The following is a 21602-nucleotide window of genomic DNA, read 5'->3' as shown; positions in this document are numbered from 1 at the left end:
TAGCCCTATGTCTCAGAGACAGGGAGTAAATCCCAGGGATAGTTCATGTGCTGAACAGCAGTATCTGGTGTCGTGAATGTGACAGTTTTGAGGAGAATATGACGCAACTGTGGGTCTGGTGACTTTATGTGCTCACCTTAGAAGCGTCCTCTTCCTTGATGTGCCATAGCTAATGAGTGTTTCCTTGGTGCCACAGGCACCTCCATCCCTGGATGTTCAAAACTGACCTTTAGTTGTGAGAAGCGTCTCGTGCGCACGACAGACTCGGACAGGGCGGCTGAGCAGAGCTGCAGGAAGCTGGTCCCGTTTGATGAGTTTGAGTACACCACAGACAGCTTGACCTCCGTTTGTAAGGCCAGACAAGGGACCAAAGACACAGTCAAGGTTGGAACTGAATTACGTTGACACCTTGGGTGCAGGGAAGGCGTGGGAGGGAAGGAATCCCAGGAACACACACAGGGGAGTCTGCACTGAGCGTCTCGGGCTCACATAGTTGGCCAAGAGGTCAGCAAGCCCCATGCCCCCTTGCCTGTTATTGACTGTACTTTCATGTGCTCTGAAGAAGGCAAGTACACCAAACAACAGGAAGTGGACGAAACACCTACGGGTGCCGCAGCGGCAAGCAGAGAAACTGCTTCTTGCCAGGATGGAGAATCGGAATCATTTCTTGAAAAACCCTCGGTTTTTCCCGCCTAACACACCACATGGAGGCAAGTCTCTAATTGTCCCTTCAAGGAAGCCCGCAAGACAAGGAGGATGCCTGAGTGCAGAGCCAGAGTGGAGGTGCGTCTTCCCTTAGAACCCCAGAGAATCTGACCCTTTAGAGTGAGACCAGGAAGACTCCAGACCTGGACTAAGGAGGTCCCTAGACTTTGGAAAGCCAAGGTATCAAACCAGAAGAGAGCAGGGCTTAAGGGTCACCCACAGGCATGGCCTTTGACCCCCAGAGTAGAGGAACAGAGCCCTGGGGGGCTGGTGTGGGCTTCTCTGGGGGAAAGCCATGTGACCCTTCCACGGTGTATTGGTTACTTTGATTTGGGCCCCAGGCTCAGAAGGTTCAATCTGTCAGGGAGGATGTGGCCGACCAGAGCAGTTCATTTCATGACCGCCAGACATGGGGAAGGGGTAGCTCGGCTGGCTTCCTGCCTTCCCCAGTCTGTGGGGTGCCGCTGGCCACGGTCTCCGTGGGCCCTTTCTTCTGCAGCCAGTCCTTTCCGGAAACACGGACACACCTGCAGGTGTGCCCAACCAGGCCCCTAGGAGATTCTAAAGCTGGTCAAGTTGTCAGTGAAAAAGGACCACCATGCAAGGATCACATGTCTTGGTCTAATAGCAACGTTTAACATTTGCTTAGGTGCAAATAATTAAAGAAAATGATGATTTTTCTTTTCTTTTCTTTTCTTTTTTTTTAAAAGATTGATTTATTTATTTTGCGTATATGAGTGCACTATTTGTGTGTACACCCGCAGGCCAGAAGAGGGCATCAGATCAGATTATAGATGGTTGTGAGCCACCATGTGGTTGCTGGGAGTTGAACTCAGGACCTCTGGAAGAGCAGCCAGTGCTCTTAACCTCTGAGCCATCTCTCCAGCCCAATTTTTCTTTTCTTTAAGAGACTGTTTTTGGCTATGTTTCAGTAATTGCCTTAAAGGAATGAGTTGCTTTAGTATATTTAAAATTATTGCTGGGTGGGGGTGGCACATGCCTTTGATCCCAGCACTCGGGAAGCAGAGACAGGAGGATCACTGTGAGTTCAAGGCCAGCCTGGTCTACAAAGTGAGTCCTGGACAGCCAAGGCTACACAGAGAAACCCTGTCTCGAAAAACCAAAACCAAAACAAGCAAAACTATTAATGTATCTTTTTATAAAGAAGAAATGTAAGCGTTTATTATGTAGTTTATTATATGGCCATTATAAGTTAGTTATGACACCACAGACATGGCCTAATGTCATGAAACCCCATGCCCACATGAATTCAACTCAACAAAAATCTCTCTTCCTCTAATCCTCTGCTCACTTCTCCGCCACTGAAATTTTGAGGCAAATCACAGGGAATCCTTTTTCCCATAAGTTCAGTTTGTCTCCAAGTATGAGATATAATCACACTAATAAAGAAAAGCTTAATATACTGACAACTGGGCCTGGGAAGGTGGCTCAGGAGGTATGAGTGGTTGCTGTTCAAGTATGCGGACCTGAGTTCAAGTCCCAAGTATGCACATCAAAATCTGGGTATGAACCTTGTAACTCCAGAGCGGGGAGTGGGTGGCCACAGCTGGATCTCAAGGGCTTGCAGACCAGCCAGCCTAGCTGAAAGAGCAAGCTTTGGGGTTAGTGAGAGATGCTGTCTCCATAGAGCAAGGCAGAGTGTGAAGGAACACCCGATTGCTCCTCTGGCTGTATGCAGGCTCACCACTACGTACCCCACTCCTTACGCCTCCCACACGGACACATAGACACACGTTTAAAAGGAATAAAGAAATACAGAAAACTGTACTAAAAACCCAGTTAACATGTTGGTATTTAAGCTTCTAGAATTTCCTTGTGCATACTGAAAATTTTAGAAGTATATTTGTCTTCACAAAAAATGGATTTTGCTTTAAAATTATGGTTTTACGATTAATTTTAAAATTAAATGTATGTGTGTGTCTCGGGCAAGGGGGAATACAGGTGCCTAGGGGTCCATCTGATCCTCCCCCTCCCCTCCCTTCCCCTCCCCTCCCCAGAGCTGGGGTATAAGTGTTTGTGAGCTGCCCGAGGACATGGGTACAGGAAACCAAGCTTGGCCCTCTACAAGAGCACTAGTCGCCTCTTCAGCCCTAAAATATTTTATAACCTGTTTAGCAAACATCAACCAGAAAACCCAACAAACAGCCTATTATGAACAAACACCTTTCATGGTGTAGGGGAGTTTGTTTCTTTACTTTTGGTTTTTTGGGAGAGGGAGTGGAGAGGCAGAGGCTGGCCTAGAACTTGATACGTAGCTGACACTGGCCTTGAACTTCTGATGGTCCTGCCTCCACCTCCCAAGGGCTGGGAGCGTGGGAGTGTGCCACCATATCGTGCTGTGTGAATGTGTCGATCGCTGCTTCCTACTGTGCCAGACAGAGGAAAGTCACAGGCTTTCTCCCCTTGCACCCCCACAGCTGCGCAGACGCCCCTGTGTTCCTGGCGAAGCCATCGGTTGGATTTTTCACAGATTATGAGATTGGACCAGTCTATGAGGTAGAAATCTTGCCTCTTTACACCATGGAATTTCCAAACCACACACAAAAGTAGGGCAAGACTAGTGCACATCCCTACCTCTGTCACCCAGCTTCAGCGGCAGGTTAGTGTCATTTTTACCTCACAGCTTCTCCTTGGTTGAAGGAGGCACTCACAGCACACCATTAAGTATCTCTAACACCCAGGACTTTTTTTTTTTTAAAGAACCACAAACTGGGTGAGGCGGAGCACTCCTGTCATCCCCCTGCTTGGGAGCAGGAGGGGGCCAGGAGACCCCAGGCCGTTCTCAGCTACGTAGGATGTCAGACGCCAGACTAGGATATGAGAACTTCTGTCAAAAAGCAGAAGAGGATCTGGGAGATGGCTCAGCAGTTAGGAGCGCTTATCGCTCTTGCACAGGACCTAGGATAGAACCCCACACGACAACTGTCTGTAACTCTAGTTCCGGGGGATCCCGGGGGGCTCTGACCTCCACAGACACCCACACCCACATGCACACCCCCACACACAGATACACACACATGTAGTGAAGAAAAAATAAGTCTTACGCTGGGTATAGTGCCAACACCTATAATCACAGCACTCTGGGAGGCAGAGGCAGGTGGATCTCTGTGAGTTCAAGGCCAGCCTGGTCTGCATAGTGAGTTCCGGGACAGCCAGGGCTACACAGAGAACCTGTCTCATAAAAAAAAAGTCTTTAAAAAGATATATGTATGTATATGTATATATGCATGAAAACAACATGCTATGTCTTACAGCTGCAGGCATTTGATTGATTGTAGCAGAGGTTTAAACGTGGATTTACGGCTTATGAGAAGTGTGTGTGTAGTCGGGGAAATGATCCAGTGGGTAAAATGCTTAGAGTGCAAACACGAGAGCTTGAGTTTGGATCCCCAGGCCCAGTGTGAAAAGCCAGGCAGGGTGGTGCAGGCCTGTGATCCCAGCACTGGGATGTGGAAACAGGAGGATCCTGGGAGCTCCCTGACCAGCCAGCCTAGCCAATCAGTGAGCACCAGGCCTTAGCAAGAGACCCTGACTCAAAAGGTAATAGAGGAAAACACCTGATATTGACTCCTGGCCTCCAGATATGCAAAAACCATGCACGTGCACGCACACACACAAGTGTTTTCCATCTACCTGCACACAACAAAGCAAGTGGCTCCTGGGGAATGGTACTTGAGTCTGAGCTCTGGCCCTCACATGTGAGCACATTCGTGCAACACACAGCGCTCCTGCATAACTCAAACACAAACACCCACACATACACACAATAAAAGATGTGCATACACACACTGATGGGGAGACGCAGGGGCCAAATACAGATGTACTGGAAAGCATTTCTACTTTACTTTGTAGCTCTACCCACAGGCAGAAAAGTAAGCTCGTTCTGGTAGAGGTCAGCACACGTACTGCCTAGATTTAAGGTTGTAAATCCTGCTTTCCAATAAAAGGAGCCAGCAGGGCTGGGTGTATCTCAGCTGGCAGTGCCCGCCTAGCCCTGGGTTTGACACCCCCAGCCCAGCACTTTATAAAAGCAGCCATGGTGGTACTGCCAGCATTGGCGGTGGGGGCCACCAGCATGGAGTGTGGGTGGCGAGGACCCAGGAGTCTCTGAAGCACTAGTTGACTCTGGAGATGAGGCAGGGAAAACATAAGCTGGGCCTCAAGTATCGGTGGTACTGGGAAGTGAAGAGTTGGAAAAGAGCAGTCTGGGGGAGAGCTCGTTGGTGCTGGTCAATAGAAGACACGGCAGCAATGTGTGGGTGCACCTTGAAACTGCTGCCCAGACAGTCCTGTTGTACAGCTTAGCACTGGGTAGAGCCGGTACCCAGCCCAGATTCAGAGGTCAGCGGGCTCTAGGAGAGGTCAGTTTATGGAGTCAACCTTGATAAGAGTCCCTGATACTCCTGAGTACCTAGGACCACTGGTAAGTGCACAGCTAAGGAACACTGCACCAGCGAGAAGGAAGTAGAATTTGCTCCTCACTCAGCACTCTCTCCCCTCCTCGCGCCTTACTCGGCGCTCTTTCTTGTGAGCTCTGTGTGTGTGTGTGTGTGTGTGTGTGTGTGTGTGTGTGTGTGTGTAAATTCTAGGCTAGTCCACAAAGCGAAACGTCTGTGTGCTGAGCACTGTGCTGAACCCTCACGTGTGAGCTGATGTGGAGCACCCCACTGCTTCATCCCACCCTTCCGCCTTGAGTGGGTCTTGTGTGTGTCTTGGGCCGAGCGCCCACCATGCTCTCATCTGCACTGGCCACTTAGAGGCTTGCCTCTTGCTCCCTAAGCAGCACAGGGTAAGACCTATGAGTGCAGTGCTACCATGCATTATGGGGAATGCACAGGCGATTTAAGGTGTGTGGGAGGCTGTGTTTAGGCGACCTAGTTTCCCGTCTGTTGCTGTGATTAAAAACGCTGGCCCAAAGCACCTTCTGGAACAGAAGCTTTGCTTAGCTTAAAGTTCCAGGCTGCAGTCCATCTTCACTGAGAAGTCAAAGTAGGAACCCGAGAAACTAGTCCTGCCACACCTGCAGTCACAAGCAGAGAGAAGCAAACGCACCCAGGCACCGGCTTGCTTCCCTCCAGCCTCTGTCCTATGCAGTTCAGCATGCCCTGCCTAGGGAATGGTGCCGCCCAATAGGCTGGGTCTTTCTTCACCAATTTAATCAGGACAATGCCCCAAGACACGCCCACCTGATCTAAATAACCCCCACTAAGATGCCTCCCAGGTGGCTCTAGGTTGTGCGGGATTCACTTTTGAAACTAACCCCACAGTAGGTTGTAACCTATAGTAATGTAACAATATAACCTGTGTAAGCAATGTAACCTATAATAATGTACAATGTAAACATTGTGCCCTATAGTATAAAAGGATTTTTAAAATTCTACAGATCTGGGTCCTTCTGGGTTCTTGAGCCAACTCCAATCCCCTTGAGCACTGACTGTCAGAACAACTGTAGCTATCGCTTTAAAAATCAGGAAAAAGCATTGAATCAACTCCAATTTTCATTTTACTTTGCATTTTAACTGGGGGAGGAAGGCTTCAAAAAACTCCCTCAGTCAGGGCCTTACTCTGTGACCCATGCTGGGCTACAACTCACTACGTAGCCCATGCTGGCCTGACCTCCCATGTGCTGGGAAAGCAAGGGCATGTCATCATGCTTGGCTTTGTGTTTTAATTTTACCATGGGATTGTCCCCAAATAAAAGTAGATAGACTAGCACAGCGGATCCCCATGCACCCATCACCCAACCTCGGTGACTTCCGGCATGTGAGGTATGACCGAGCTTATTTCTTTCAGTTCCCTCTTCCTTCCCATCTCATTTGAATTTGGGCTGGTGAGATGGCTCAGTGGGTAAAGGCGCTTTTGCCACCGAGACTGACAGCCTGATTTCTGTCACAGAAGCCACACGGTAGAAGGGGAGGACTGACCCTTACAAGCTGTCCTCTCATCTCTATCTCTAAACAACCACAACACACACACACACACACACACACACACACACACACACACACACACACACACACACACCCCAGAGAGAGAAATAATAAAACCTGCCTGCATGCCACGCACCGCTGGGTGGCTGACAGGAACCCCTTACCTTTACACAGATGGCCATTGCTCTACAGAACACCACCGCGACCAGCCGACACCTGCGAGTCTTACCACCGTCCTCGCCATACTTTGCTCTTGGGCTCGGTGAGTTCGCTGTCCTAGCATTCTACACTGCCTCGAATGATGAACAGGACCGGCTGCTGACTTCTCACGAGCTGGGTGGAAGGCCCTGTCCTGAGCTCTGCCCACGCCTCCCTCCTTTAGCGGTGTCTGGGGTCCCTCAGGATCAGCCCATAGCCCGCCATGCTGTCCCATCCAGGTCTCAGAGTCCTGTCAGCTTCTCTGTCCTCCCCACCTTCCTCAGTGCACAGGTTCTGCTAGCACCTCACCCTTCACACTGTGGCTGCCCTTGATCAGGCACAGTCTGTTGCTCACATCACCATGGTAACCTTCCAACCAGCCTTCCAGCTTTCGTGTCTGCCATGTCTCGAGGGCCTCTGGTATTGGGCAGGGGTGGGTGGCGGCTCCCACTTGTAATCCCCCACCCTTGGAATGCTGAGGGAGGAGGATTGACACAGTTCTGAGGCCAGCCTGAGGGAAGAGTGAGAAACTAACCAAAAAACTAAAACAAAACAAAACAAAACCCCTTTGCCATCAAACGCACAGATTTCAAGGGGCTCTCTGAGGTTGCCCGTGAGACAAGCCCTACGCCACAAGGCCAGGTAATTCTCCCGGTACTCATTTCCCATAGGCCACCTCGCTCCTGTTGGGCCTTGATGTTGCTACCTTAGCACTAGTCCTGCATGCCCCAGGCAGCTCTGCCGTCAGCCTGGCCTTGGTCCAGCTGTGGCCAGTGTCTATTGCATGACTTTTCCTGGGGAGCTGTGAGCCAGCATCTCTTCACCCCAGAAAGGCAGCACTGACAGAGTCAGGTAACCACCCGTCCCAACCAAGTCTAACTTGGTGAAACAGTGAGTTCACTGGGGTCAGGTACAGGATCACAGACGAAGAGTTACAGGCGCTCATAGATGACTGAAAGGCAGCGGGGTCACAAGGTTTCATCCTAGCGTGAGTGGCCACTCATGAGAGCTGCACCCCCAGAGCTCACTGTTCAACTTGCGGGCAGCCACACAGAAGACTCTCCACTCCCCCCGCAGTCGCTCCGTGCTTATCTAACCTCCCCGAGGGAGGGGCCTCATAAGTCTTGTAGCTTCTGCTAGGTTCCCAAGCGTTCCGGAGTTTTCTCTTCCCTCCTGAGCAAAGAATATTCAATATGGCAGAAATAGATACACTGGGTGGCTGCTCCCTCATTCTCATTGGTCACTTTTCTTGTACACAGGGATGTTCCCAGGAAAAGGCGGGATGGTGGCTCCCGGGATGACCTGCCAGTACGTTGTCCAGTTCATCCCGGACTGCCTTGGGGATTTTGATGACTTCATTTTGGTTGAGACCCAGTCTGCCCACACACTGGTGATCCCCCTGCAGGCCCGGAGGCCGCCACCAGTGCTGACCTGTGAGTGTGTGCCCTGTACCTTCAGTGGGATGCAGTTAGGGCTGAGGAGCCTCTGTAAGGGGGGGGGGGCTGCATCTCGGGACTCCCTGAGAGCGACACAGATCTTGTGTCTCTTGGACAGAGGCTTCAGGGTCCTGAAAGGAGCCTTCAAGCAGCTTCTGCCGCAGCAGGCCTCCGTTCTCCTGTCTGCTGGCATTGCTCCCACAGTGCAGTAGAAAGTGTTTCTGTGTGCCCAGAGGGAATCTCTGTAGGTGTTGACTCTGGTGCTGCAGGAGGGAGGCTTCCTTAGAAAAGCCAGCTTCAGCCAGTCCCTCAGCTGAACCTAGGCCCCCCTTATTTGTTATATAACACCCCCCCCAAGATGCTATTGGGTCTCCCTGGCCCAGACAGGGAATCTACAGTGGATGCTTACGCTAATAAGACTACAGTCATGTGACCTGGCAGCACCGTGGACAGAGCCCAAGGGACTCAGGTGTCAGGGCAGGCCCCACTGATCCATCTTGCTCAGTGTAACTCTGAGCTCTGCCAGGACCTCAGAAAATGGTAGCCCGGCCCATTCAGTGCGATGTGTTGTCCTTTTTATTTTTATTTATTTATTTTTACTTTTAAAAAATTAATTTATTCAGATTACAGCTCAATTGTTATCCTATCACTTGGTGTTGTCCTTTTTAAAATTAAAATTTTTTGACATTTATGTATTATACATGTATATATGTGGTGTGTATGTGGGGTAGGAGAGGCATGTGTGCCATGATGCTCACGTGGCTGTCAGAGGACAACTTGAAGTAGTTGGTGCCTTCCTTCCACTGTGTCCATCCGGGGGATTGAACTCAGATCGTCAGGCTTGGCAGCAAGCACCTTTACCTGCTGAGCCATCTCTCCAGCCCCATGCTGCCCTCCCTGAGCAATCTCTTCCCATGGCTGCAGTGTCCCCGGTATTGGACTGCGGCCACTGCCTCATTGGAGGAGTGAAGATAACCAGATTCATCTGCAAAAACGTGGGCTTCAGTGCCGGCAAGTTCTGCGTGATGCCCCAGAAGAGCTGGCCGCCACCAAGCTTCCGGGTGAGTGACTGTGGACTGCTGCCTGGGAAAGGAGCAAGCAAATGAGCTCCCCGAGGGGGCTGCTGCATCACATCGGGGACCAGAGACTTACAAAAGGAGGGTGTTGTAGATCCGCCGTGGCCGGAGACCCACGTGTGGAGGTTAGGGATGTGCTTCTGGTTACGAGCACCAGTGCAGCAGGTGTATGCTAGTTCTTTTTTTTTTTTTTTAATTGAAAATAAAATCATTCATATTACATCTCAATTGCTATCCCATTCCGTGCATCCTCCCATTCCTCCCTCCCTCCCGCTTTCACCCCATTCCCCTTCCTATGACTGTGACTGAGGGGGACCTCCTCCCTTGAATATGATGCTAGGGTATCAAGTCTCTTCTTGGTAGTCTGCTATCCTTCCTCCGAGTGCCATCGGGCCTCCCCATCAAGGGGACATGGCCAAATAAGGGGCACCAGAGTTCATGTGAAAGTCAGTCCCTTATGCTAGCTCTTATTTTTTAATTTTTATTTTGTTTTATTTTGGTTTTTCAAGACAGGGTTTCTCCATGTAGCCCTGGTTGTTCTGGAACTAACTCTGTAAACCAGGCTGCCCTTGAACTGAGATCCGCCTGCCTCACCTCCCGCGTGCTGGGATTAAAGGCATGCACCACCTCCACACAGCTGTGCCTCTTATTTTTTAATGCAGTCTTCAAGGTGACCCCATGTGCTCACTTGGCCCAGCATTATTACGGCAGATCTGAGTGTCATGTGTGGACAGGCGGCTTTGGGTGAATTCTGTATTTTTTGCACAGTACTTTAAAATATTCTGGGGGTTGGGAGATGGCTCAGTCGATAACGTGGGAGAATCTTCAAATCCTCAGAACTCACATAAAAGGGCCAGCCTGGCGTAATCCCTGGACACATGTGCACCTACACACACATGAACACATGTGCACCAACATACCCAAGGACACATGTGCACCTACATACCCATGGACACATGTGCACCTACACACACATGTTCACATGTGCACCTACATACCCATGGACACATGTGCACCTACACACACATGAACACAAGTGCACCTACATACCCAAGGACACATGTGCACCTACATACCCATGGACACATGGACACCTACACACACATGGACACATGGACACCTACACACACATGGCTGTACACACACACATATACACACAGTATGTTTTGAGCCAACCTTTCAAAGAGTGAGATTTCACATGCGTGTCTGTATGTCCAGGCTCTTTGCTGTAATCCTGCGGGCTGGGACTGGGACCAGAGCATGGCCTGCTGTCTCAGCTCCCCATTGCCTGGGCAGCCCTAGTCTGACACCAATGATGTCATGTGTACACCATAGTTTCAGTTATGGTGGGTAGATTTCCCCATGCCTTCTGGCCTGGAAATATGAGATGCCCCTTGCCAGGCATGGCTGTTGCCCAGTAGGGTCTTGCAAGGACCAGTTTGTTCCTCTAGCCCAGCGGTCTCTTGTGAAAAACCACAGTTCTGTTCCCAAGACGGCAGGTGTCCTTGTGACTCAGAAGCTGATAAGGACATGGGAGTGGGGTGGGGACGGGGACAGAGGTAGGTGCAGTGACCACCACAGACAAGACCAGGACTTCCGGGAAGCCGTTCTTGTGTCTCCTGTGTCCTCAGCACCTGGCACCTATTTCCCAGTTGTCAGCTCCTCACCGTGGCTTTCTCACCCCTAACCTTCAGAGCCTCAGCCGGTACCTGGCAAGGTGGAGTAAACAGACCCTCGGGGAGACTGGGCCACGATTTCTTCACTCACTTGGAGGATCCTTGAAATCCTCAGACAGGAAAATGAACATTTGCGAGCCTTCCAGCATGAGTGCTGGGTTTGCAACGTTTGTTGTCACTGTGTAACTGCTGCTTTTTTTTTTTTTTTTAGGCTGTCGCAACCACTGGCTTCGTGGAGCAGCCTCCCTTTGGAGTCATGCCGTCTGTGTTTGAGCTGGCCCCAGGGTTTGCCATACTGTTGGAGGTGGGTAATCGGACCTGTTCCTCATGCACACCCTTGGTGGTTTCCTCAGAAATTCCATTATTGCATGCACCTCCGCATTCTCATGACTCACCTCCTCACCAGGCCGAGCCAGGCCCCAGCATCGGCAGCTTCTAGCCAGCTGCTTGTGCTTGCGGTCTGCAGGGTGATGCGTTGGGCTGCCGTAGGCCATCCTCAGACCTCCACATGCATGCTGCGGCACACCGACTCACTAAGTAATTAGTTTAAACATCAATACGGGACGTTATGGTTGTAATCCAAAATGTCTCCTGTAAACTCACATTTTGAAGTCTTGTTCCTCAGCTGGTGGCACTATTTTCAGACTCTGTGGAATGGTTCCTAGGTGAGGCCTCACTGGTGGAAGTTGCTCAGCAGGGACAGCCCACTGAGGGTTATGCCCACCCCTGACCCTCACCTGCTTTCTCTGCCTCCTGGTCAGTTTCTGCTATACACACTCTCCCTCTCCAACAGGTCCTGTTCCTCCCCACTGGCCTAGGAAAGGTGGAAAAGACCTTCGTCATCGTGTGCGACAACTGTCAGATCAAGGAGCTGGTCATCGTAGGTGGGGGCGTGGCTCCAGGAGCTGCCTTACACAGTAGGGATGCTAGCCACATCTGGGAGGACGGGCATCTGAGGGGGCCACTGCCTTGAACCCCTGAGCCTCCTGCCTCTCCTGCCTCTGCTCCCCTAGTGTCACGGCTACTGGAGAAATCTCTCGTTCTTTCCCATTGAGTCCTCTTTGGTCTTTGAGAGTCATCCGTGGCTTGCACATAAATCACCAGTTACACCTCTAGGTGTTTGCACAGTTGGAGAGGGCATTTTTTTTTTAATCTCACCAGGTGCACACAGTTCATCGTCTCCTCCCTTACTTCTGTTTGTGTCCTGTTCCACTTGGCAGTCAGGAACTGAGTGTCTGCTACATTGCGAGGCTCTCAAAGTCACCTCCTTTTGGCTGGGGAAGGCCTGAGGGTGGGAGTGGGTGCTCAGGGTCCACCTTCCCTTTATTTGTGCTCTGGGGACCCTGGATAGGGCCGGCTGCATGGGATGTGTCATGGGTCCCGTGGGGCATCAGCCTGCTGAGACCTGATGAGCCATGTGACTCTCCTCGTCAGGGACCGGGCAGCTGGTGGCCTTGGATCTCATCTATATTTCTGGTGGAAAAAGCGAACCAGAGCCAGGAGAGCTAAAAGATTTAACAGCTCAATACTTTATCCGATTTGAGCCGGAAAACCTCCAGTCCACTGCAAGGAAACAGCTCATCATCAGAAATGCTACGTGAGTGATCCTGGAATGTTGTTGACACGTAGCCCTGGGCCTCCTTCAGTAGCCCTGGGTTCCTCATGACACAAGAGCTGCTTTCTAAGAGTCAGGGTGCTGTGAGCCCAGGATGGATCCAGATGGAGAGAAGGCTCCTGACTCACATTGACCATGTGAGGTGTGTGTGTGTGTGTGTGTGTGTGTGTGTGTGTGTGTATGTGTGTGCTCATGTGTGTGGTGTAAGGTATGTGTATATAATATGTGTGTAAGGTATGTGTGTGAGGTGTGTGTGAAAGAAAGAGAGGAGGGTGTATTAGGTATATATGTTTGAGGGGTGTGTGTATGAGGTATGTGTGAAACGTGTGTGTGTGTAAAGTGTGTGTGTATATGAGGTATAGGTATATGAGGCGTGTGTGTATGAGTGTGTGTGTGTGTGTGTGAGTGCTTGTGTATGAGGTGTGTGTGTGAGTGCTTGTGTATGAGGTGTGTGTGTGTGAGTGCTTGTGTATGAGGTGTGTGAGGGGTATGTGTGAGGTGTGTGTGAGGTGTGTGTGTGTGTGAGTGCTTGTGTATGAGGTGTGTGAGCTGTGTGTGAGGTGTGTATGAGGTGTGTGTGTGAGTGCTTGTGTATGAGGTATGTGGGGTGTATGAGGTGTGTGTGTGAGTGCTTGTGTATGAGGTATGTGGGTGTGTGTATGAGGTGTGTGTGTGAGTGCTTGTGTATGAGGTATGTGGGTGTGTGTATGAGGTGTGTGTGTGAGTGCTTGTGTATGAGGTGTGTGGGTGTGTGTATGAGGTGTGTGTGTGAGTGCTTGTGTATAAGGTGTGTGAAGTGAGGTGTGTGAGGTGAGGTGTGTGTGTGAGTGCTTGTATGTGAGGTGTGTATATGTATGTTTTGTGTGTCTTCAGGTGTGCATGTTTGTGGGGTTGTGGGCATGAGCAGGCTAGAAGACAAGCTTAGCTTTGGTTTCTCAGGCAGCACCGCCTTGTTTTTTGTGAGGCATTTGTGAGGAATTCACCATTTGGCCCAGACGTGACTAGCAGGAAGCCCAGAGCACCCGCTGGCTCCCACCTTGTGAGCATTGCGATTATAACCCTGAGCCGCCTCACCTGGCTGCTGTCGGTTTTTTTTGTACAGGGTCTCCCTGTATAGCCTTGATTGGCCTTGAACTCACTATGTAGACCAAGCTGGCCTCAAATTCACAGAGATCTGTCTACGTCTGCCTCCTGAGTGCTGGGATCAAAGTCGTGTGCCACCACGACCAGAATATGCCCGGATGTTTTGCTTGTTTTACTGTGGGTTCTGCGACCTCAGTCAGGTCCCCACGTTTACCAGTGAGCTAGCTCCCCAGCCGGCTCTTTCTGTTTAAATCGATTAAAATGAAATCACCTGGCAAGCACCTCTTCAGTACACTAGCTGCATTTTAAGTCTTGGTGGCCACTTCCTTGATGCAGCTCCTCCCTTCCCCCCCACAGCTGCCCTTCCTCAAGCCCCTCCCATATCCAATCCCATACTCAATTGATAACTTCTTTTTCTTTGATTATGTGTGTTTACATATATATGTGAGCATACACACACACACACACACACACACACACACACACACATATATTCAAATACATCCTGCTGAGTCCGCTGTTGACCGCTCATCCTTGGCAGAGGCTAATTCTCCCAGCACAGTTCTTTGCCTAGGGGACATCCCTAAGTTTTCCTCTTCGACATTAGTGGGTCTTTGTATTGCCGTCTTCTGGTCTTCTTTGTGTCACCATGGCAGCCTTCCTGGTGCTCTGGCTCTTACAGCCTTTCTGCCTCTACCCTGTGACGCTCAGGAGCCGCAGACACAGGGGCTGTACTGTAGCCATCGCCAGGCTCCCCAGCTCTCTGCACTGTGCCCAGCTGCGGTGCTCTGCGGTGCTGTAACGCGAAGCATCTTTGAAGAAGGGCAGTAGCTACACTTGTCTATGGGTCTGAGGATAAGATTTTGAATATAGTAAGTGATCGAAACATCAGAATGAGCTAATTGCAAGATGAAGTTATAGTATATAAATGCAGGTTTATTGCGAACAGCTCTCGGCCACCATGCAGGGGGAGAAGGGGGAGAGAAAAGCATGGCTAGAGGGAGGAGAGCAAGGGGACCAAAATTTCTGGATTATACACACACACACACACACACACACACAGAGTGAAGGGAAGCCCCTGCCCCTGGCCTGGAAAGTTCAGGGTAGATGGTGAGGTATGCCAGCCATGCCCTATAGCAGGTAGGGACCAAGGGGTGCTGGGAGAACCTGGGAGGCCAGGTCCACTTTGGCCTGAAACCCAACAGTAAGGAATTATGCTGGTCTAGCAAATTGGCAATCGTATTTTTGTTTTGTTTTGTTTTGTAATGTTCATGATCTCACTAACCCCAGGAAGTTGCCTAGGCTTCCAGTACCTGGCATGTTTTCCCTCCTGTTGAGTGGACCTTAAGTCCTACCTAGACAATTGTTGGTTGCCACCTCCACGTGAGTGTCCCTTCTTTCACCTCAGTGCATATACTGTCATGCTGGTAATTGTCATCGTTGCAACTGCGTAGGAGTGTGTGTTTCCCTCCCTTGGCAGCTGGATAGTATTTTCTGGAACTATGGAAGCTAGACCACAGGAATGATTCTTTCAGGTCAGATTCAGTTCAAATCATGCGATTCCTGCGCCCTAAGTGTGCAGTGTCTTCAGCAACAGGACCACCTCAACACTGAGAGGCGGCCAAGGGATGATTTCGGGAGTCACTTAAACTGCCTTGACCAAGTCCTGGTACTTGGGTTTTTTTTTTTTTAATAGTCTATGGTTTAAGATATACACATTCTCTCCCTCTCCCTCCCCCCCCTCCCTCTCCCTCTCCCCCTCCCTCTCCCTCCCCCCCCTCTCTCTCCCTCCCTCCCTCCCTCCCCCTCTCTACCTGTCTCTCTGTGTATACACACACTCATATGTATTACATATACTTTTAGGTGAGTATAAAATGACTCCTAATCCCGAGGCTGCTTTATTAAACGGCACTGGTGTGTTCGCCCTGTGTCCCTCCTTCTCCCTCTGCCCAGTTGGAGCCTCTTCCCCATTGTCCTGTCTCTCACTTCATATCACTTGTTTCTTCCTACTCCCCTTTCATGGTGCTGAGTGAGGGAAGATCTAGGGACAATTTCCCAGAGAGCTCATTCTGTGTCCATGCCATGAAAGCCTTCCAGATCCCAGGCTGGGTGTTTGGGCTAAGCACTCACCGGCAGGTGCTTCCTTGGCCAGCCTTTGGCCATCACATTCATCAGCCTTGACATTAGTGAGCCTCCCACCAGGGCTGCCCTGGGGTGTATGTGTCAGTCACTTGGCATGACAGGAGGGGACTGATCTGACACCCCACCTCCATCTTACCCCCACCCCACCCCAGCAGTATGCCTTATGTCCTGTCCCTTCTGGTGCTGTAGAGCTGGCATGGTCTCTGCCCATAGAGCAGACCAATCAGGGTAGGAGGGGCTAGGGGCTTGTGGCATGGCCTTGGAACCACTGGCCACTGAACGGTTGCCCCCATAGGCACGTGGAGCTGGCTTTCCACTGGCAGATCATGAAGCCCAACCTGAAGCCTCTGATGCCCGGAGAGACGCCCAGCTCGGACAGCATCAAGTGCCACCCCGACAGGGAGACAGCATTCTCCATCATCCCTGAGAAGGGCGTCCTCGATGCCCACTCGGACCACGAGTTCATCCTGAGTTTTTCTCCTCATGAGGTCATCTCACTAGCCAGGGACTGGGGTCGTGAGCTTTTTATGTGTCTGTGTCTCTCCTCCCCCAACCCCCGTGTATGTTCTTGAAAGATCCCGAAACCACAGCTGGGCCTGATGAGGCACCTGGGCACCGTGCCGAGTACAGCCTGTAGCTCAGAGTATGGCTGGAATGCAGGTCTAGTGTGCGGGAGTCAGCAGCTGTTTCCTGCTTCTGACCCCGTGTCCCTCTCGAACGACAACCCTGTGCTTGTTCCTCGTCCCTGGGGACCTCTGCAGTTCAGCTGCACACACCGAGGGTGCTAATCGGAGCCAATGTCCAACTTGAGGGCTGGTGCTATCTTTGCAGTAGGTTCTTTCCCTAGTAGGGACCCCATTCTCCCTAAGGTGGAGATCGGACACCAGGAAGCAGCACATCACTTCAGAGCGCCTCCCCGCTCCCCCCCCCCCCGCACCCCGGCTCCGGGGAGAGGAATAGCTACCCTGTCCCCTAGCTCCCCACAGGCAGGCAACCTGTCCGGAAGGTGAGCCTGCTTGTCACACTGTGTTTGTCTTGCAGCTCAAATGTTTCCACAGTGTACTGCAAATGGTTCTGGAAGCTGTCCCTGAGCCCTTGAGGTGAGCAGGGCCTGAGCCTGGGTAAGAGAGGCAGACTCGCTGCTACCACTGGGCAGCCTCGCTGGTAGCCCCTGGGTGCCTTTGGGTGCCGTGGGAAGGGCTTGCAAGGTGCACTGACTGGCTAGAGCTGGGTCTCCAGAGAGCACGCTGCACAGGCCCCACCCAGTCTAGTGGCTGTGCTCTGTTTTCCAAGGCAGCAGGTTTGGGCACCAGGCCTTCAACTATTTGGCTGTCACTCTGCGTTGTCCTGTGACTGTAGGGTTGGGCATTGGGAGTAACGGAGCACTTTCTGTTGTCCACAGTAGGTTAAAGGCAGGGACGTGACACTCCTGCGCTGTGTCAGCCCCTAGCTCATAGCAGGTTTGTGTTCAGCTCAGGGGCGGAGAGCCTGGGGGACTATTCATACTCTGTGGATGACGTGATCGTCCTGGAAATAGAGGTGAAAGGCTTGGCAGAGCCCTTCCAGGTCCTCCTGGAGCCCTATGCTCTCATTATTCCCGGCGAGAGCTACATCGGCATCACCGTGAAGAAAGATTTTAAGGTGAGGAATCCTCACACCGGCTTCGCTGGCCCAGGCAATGCTGCACTTAGGTGTAAGGTGGTGAGAGTGGAGCTCAGCAGACCACAGCATGGAGCCCAGTCCTGTTCATGGGATCCCGAGCCTGTCATGGTTCACACCCCCGGGCGAGGCTTGTCTGAGTTTTATCAGTGTTCCTGAATCGTCCGAAGTCAGAGCCGTGTGACCCATCCCTGGGTCTTCAGCAGGATGCTTTTACCAGTATCCCTACAACATGAAGAAAAGGTGCCTCTAGGGAAGGGACCGGCCTAGAGATGGGCAGCAGCCAGCAGACAATCAGATGGCTCTCCAGGGAGCCAGCGATCCCACCATCCCCCTGCAGGTTCTGACCTGACATGGAAGGACCAGTACCCACACAGCCTGGGCTGGCATGTGTCTTTCAGATGTGGAACAATAGCAAGTCACCCATCAGATACATGTGGGAGAAGATCAGCCACTGCCACATCATTGAAGTGGAGCCCTGTGTGGGTGTGATAGGTAGCTCACCCCTGTGAGGGTGTGGCCTGCCTGGGGATGGATGCAGGGGACCCGTGCCAGACCCTGGTTGTCCTGTGGTCAGACGCAGCCTTGGTCTGGAAGGAAACCATCTCCACCTCTGATCTCCACCTCAATCTCCTCCTCTTCCCCAGAGCCCAACGAGGTTGGAGACTTTGAGTTAAACCTAACTGGTGGGGCGCCTGGCCCAACCAGCCAGGACCTGCAGTGTGACATCAAAGACTCGCCCTCCCCGGTGGTGCTCCACATCGAGGCGGCCTTTAAGGTTCCCTGGGTGGGAACTGGGCAGCTGGAGGGGCCTGAAGAGGGTGGGGGAAGGGAGTGAAGCAGGTCCCAGCCCCTTCTCAGGCAGGCAGGCCGGCAGTGGCAAGCCCCTCTGCTGTTTCAGGGACCTGCCCTGGTCATCGATGTCCCAGCCCTTCAGTTCGGTCTGCTCCGCCTGGGACAGAAGGCTTCAAGCTTCATCCAGATCCGGAACGTGAGCCAGCTCGACGCTGTGTGGCATTTGAAGGAGAGTCCAGACTGCCTGGAAGAGAGGGGAGAGGATGTGAGTAGGACCCTGCACGCTCCCAAGATGCATGCGGCCTCCCCACGGGACACCCACCTTTGGCTTTTGTCTGAACTGGGATTTGTCTGAACACAGAATTTTTTTTTTTTTAACCACTGGATGCAGAAAAGGGTGGTGTGGGGTTTCTCCTTGGAAGCATCCTGAGTCCAGAAGAGAACAGGCAAAGCAGCCAGGAAGGCCACACTCCCGCCTCCTGAGGCTCACCTGGAAACCGTGATTGCGGTTTGAGTACTGGCCACCGGGTGGCAGCTGGTGCCGCACACCTGAGAGTTCGACAATTTTCTAGGGATTTGAGCTGTCAGTTGCCCTGATTTCAATCCCTAGGGCCTGGTGGCACACGCCTGCATTGCCAGCACTCTGAGCCAGAGGGGGTCAGAAATTCAAGATCGCCCTCTGATGAGGGCGAGATGGGGGTCTATCCAGATCGTGTGGCACCTCCAGGCAGTTGTGGCTCTCACACCCTTTGTCGTGGTCTCACTGAAGGGAGAGATAATATCCTTCCAGTGACATCCCACTGTGGCCCACCTGGGACCTAAGGATTCTTAATCCTACAGGTGCCCTTCTCATCAGACCCGAGGGGGGTAAGGGGGGGAGCCATCGACAGGGGGGGGGTGCGGGGGCAGAGTAGAGTTGCCTTCCCAGAAGCAGACCCTTTGGCATTTCTTCTCACCTGTCTGCTCTTGCCTTGGGTATGTGGAGGGCTGGGTTTGCTGATAGGTAAGTCAATCCTGTTGTGGTGGTGATGGTGGGGGGGGGGGGGCGCTGGGGGATACCAGGACAGGTACAAAGAGGACTGCCTATCTGCAACCTCTGCCCTCCCCAGTGGAGCGGCCTGAGGGCCTGAGGGCTAGCCCCAGATGAATCTGTCGAAGGTTGACCTGGACCTGCCCGTAGCACCTCCTCCAGGGCAGCCAAGCTCCCTTTATGGTCTTTGGTTTTCTCAGTTCCCCCCACTCCCTCCCCAGGCACCTCCTTCTGCCTCCCACTTCTTAGATCTGTGTCAGGAACTTTGGAAACTCTGTCTTGCATATTCCTTTACCTGAACACGCAGGGGTTTTGTTGTCGTCGCTGGTTTATTTGTTTGTTGTTTGTTTTTTTCTTCTTATCTCTCCTTCCTAATGTTTTCACCCAGCTGTGTTTTCCTGACTGCTTTTGTGCCTCCTTCTTGGTTTCACGCCTGTGAGATCCAGGGGCGGCTTGCGGGTGATCCTGGCCAGGCACAGGCGACCTCCAGCACCTCCATTCCCCTGGCCTCACTTCTCACTGTGTCTTCTGGGTTTCCCCCAGGTTTCCCCCTTCGACATGGAGCCTTTAACCGGCCATCTTCACCCCCTGGGGGAGTGCAAAGTGACCATCACCTTAGACACATTGCGTTGTCAGCGGCTGCAGACAGTGCTGGAGCTGGAGGTGAAGAACGGGGCCTGCAGGTACGGAGGGGCGCACCGCGGGGCGGCGAGAGGGGCCTGCAGGTACGGAGGGGCGCACCGCGGGGCGGCGAGAGGGGCCTGCAGGTACGGAGGGGCGCACCGCGGCGCGGCGAGAGGGGCCTGCAGGTACGGAGGGGCGCACCGCGGGGCGGCGAGAGGGGCCTGCAGGTACGGAGGGGCGCACCGCGGCGCGGCGAGAGGGGCCTGCAGGTACGGAGGGGCGCACCGCGGGGCGGCGAGAGGGGCCTGCAGGTACGGAGGGGCGCACCGCGGGGCGGCGAGAGGGGCCTGCAGGTACGGAGGGGCGCACCGCGGGGCGGCGAGAGGGGCCTGCAGGTATGGAGGGGCGCACCGCGGCGCGGCGAGAGGGGCCTGCAGGTACGGAGGGGCGCACCGCGGCGCGGCGAGAGGGGCCTGCAGGTACGGAGGGGCGCACCGCGGGGCGGCGAGAGGGGCCTGTTGGCAGCTCGTGTTTATAGTGGGTACAACTATGCATTCATCTAGAGATATTTCTGAGTTTAAACTACACGGCCAGGCGTGGTGGTTCACACCTTTAATCCCAGCACTCAGGAGGCAGAGGCAGGCAGATCACTGTGAGTTCGAGGCCAGCCTGGTCTACAAAGCGAGTCCAGGACAGCAAAGGCTACACAGAGGAATCATGTCTCAAAACAACAACAACAACAAACAAATAAAGACAACCCCCCTCCCAAAAAAAAAAAACCCCTACAGATACAGGGGCTGGAAGGATGGCTCAATGTTAGGAGTGCTTGCCGTTTCCCCAGATGATCAGGGTTTGATTGCCAGCACCAAGTCAGTGTCTCACAGGCACCTGTGACTCCTGCTCTGGGGTGGCCGAGAGGGCGTTTTCTGGCTGCCTTGGGCAGTTTCCTAGTAAGAGGAAGCATAATGAGAGAAGGGAATCCCTCCCTTTCTGATTGGCCTTGGAATGAATATATATATATATGTATATATGTATATATATATATACACCTCCTAGGCTGACTTTGGATTCATTATATATGTATATCCTAGGCTGGCCTTGGACTCTCTCTCTCTCTCTCTCTCTCTCTCTCTCTCTCTCTGTGTGTGTGTGTGTGTGTGTGTGTGTGTGTGTGTATCCTAGGCTGGCCTTGGACTCAATAGTGGGTCTAGGCAGCCCCGGAAGCCAAATGTATGGCTGTGCCTCAGGCAGCAGGTCAGACCAGCAGCTGCTGAAGCTGTTTTGCAGTGAAAAAGGAGGAGTAACCCTGTAACCAGTAACCCTGAAATCCAGTTTTAGTTCTTCCGGCATCTCACTTGCCCTTGCTCCTATAAGCAACCCTAATGAAGCTTACTGGGTCACTGTCTTAGTTAGGGTCACTGTTGCTGTGCTGAAACACTGTGACAGGAAGCACCTCGGGGAGGAAAGGGTTATTTCACTCACACTTCCACATAACAGTCCATCATCTGAAGCAGTTAAGGCAGGAACTCACGCAGGGCCGGAACCTGGAGGTAGGAGCTGAGGCAGAGGCCATGGAGGGTGCTGCCTACTGGTTTGCTCCCCATGGCTTGCT

The 21602-nt window shown here is 52.4% G+C and overlaps 1 protein-coding gene across 1 annotated transcript in view; it reads left to right on the top strand.

Annotated features, from left to right (window-relative positions):
• Positions 1 to 21602, top strand: part of DLEC1 (DLEC1 cilia and flagella associated protein) — a 50242-nt gene that overhangs the window by 8583 nt on the left and 20057 nt on the right. Inside the window, exons 4-19 of the mRNA XM_084754901.1 lie at positions 197 to 384; positions 563 to 783; positions 3144 to 3222; positions 6831 to 6918; positions 8114 to 8287; positions 9215 to 9351; positions 11254 to 11346; positions 11836 to 11926; positions 12477 to 12639; positions 16178 to 16370; positions 16924 to 16982; positions 17355 to 17523; positions 17943 to 18036; positions 18189 to 18319; positions 18443 to 18601; positions 19910 to 20049. Of these exons, the coding sequence (XP_084611027.1) occupies positions 197 to 384; positions 563 to 783; positions 3144 to 3222; positions 6831 to 6918; positions 8114 to 8287; positions 9215 to 9351; positions 11254 to 11346; positions 11836 to 11926; positions 12477 to 12639; positions 16178 to 16370; positions 16924 to 16982; positions 17355 to 17523; positions 17943 to 18036; positions 18189 to 18319; positions 18443 to 18601; positions 19910 to 20049 (2179 nt within the window). The remainder of the gene's footprint in view (positions 1 to 196; positions 385 to 562; positions 784 to 3143; positions 3223 to 6830; positions 6919 to 8113; positions 8288 to 9214; positions 9352 to 11253; positions 11347 to 11835; positions 11927 to 12476; positions 12640 to 16177; positions 16371 to 16923; positions 16983 to 17354; positions 17524 to 17942; positions 18037 to 18188; positions 18320 to 18442; positions 18602 to 19909; positions 20050 to 21602) is intronic.

This window comes from Acomys minous (assembly GCF_964271855.1).
Source record: "Acomys minous genome assembly, chromosome: 13".
NCBI classification, from domain to species: domain Eukaryota; kingdom Metazoa; phylum Chordata; class Mammalia; order Rodentia; family Muridae; genus Acomys; species Acomys minous.
The sequence above is the reverse complement of the archived record's forward strand: the minus strand, read 5'-3'. Positions and strand labels throughout refer to the sequence as shown.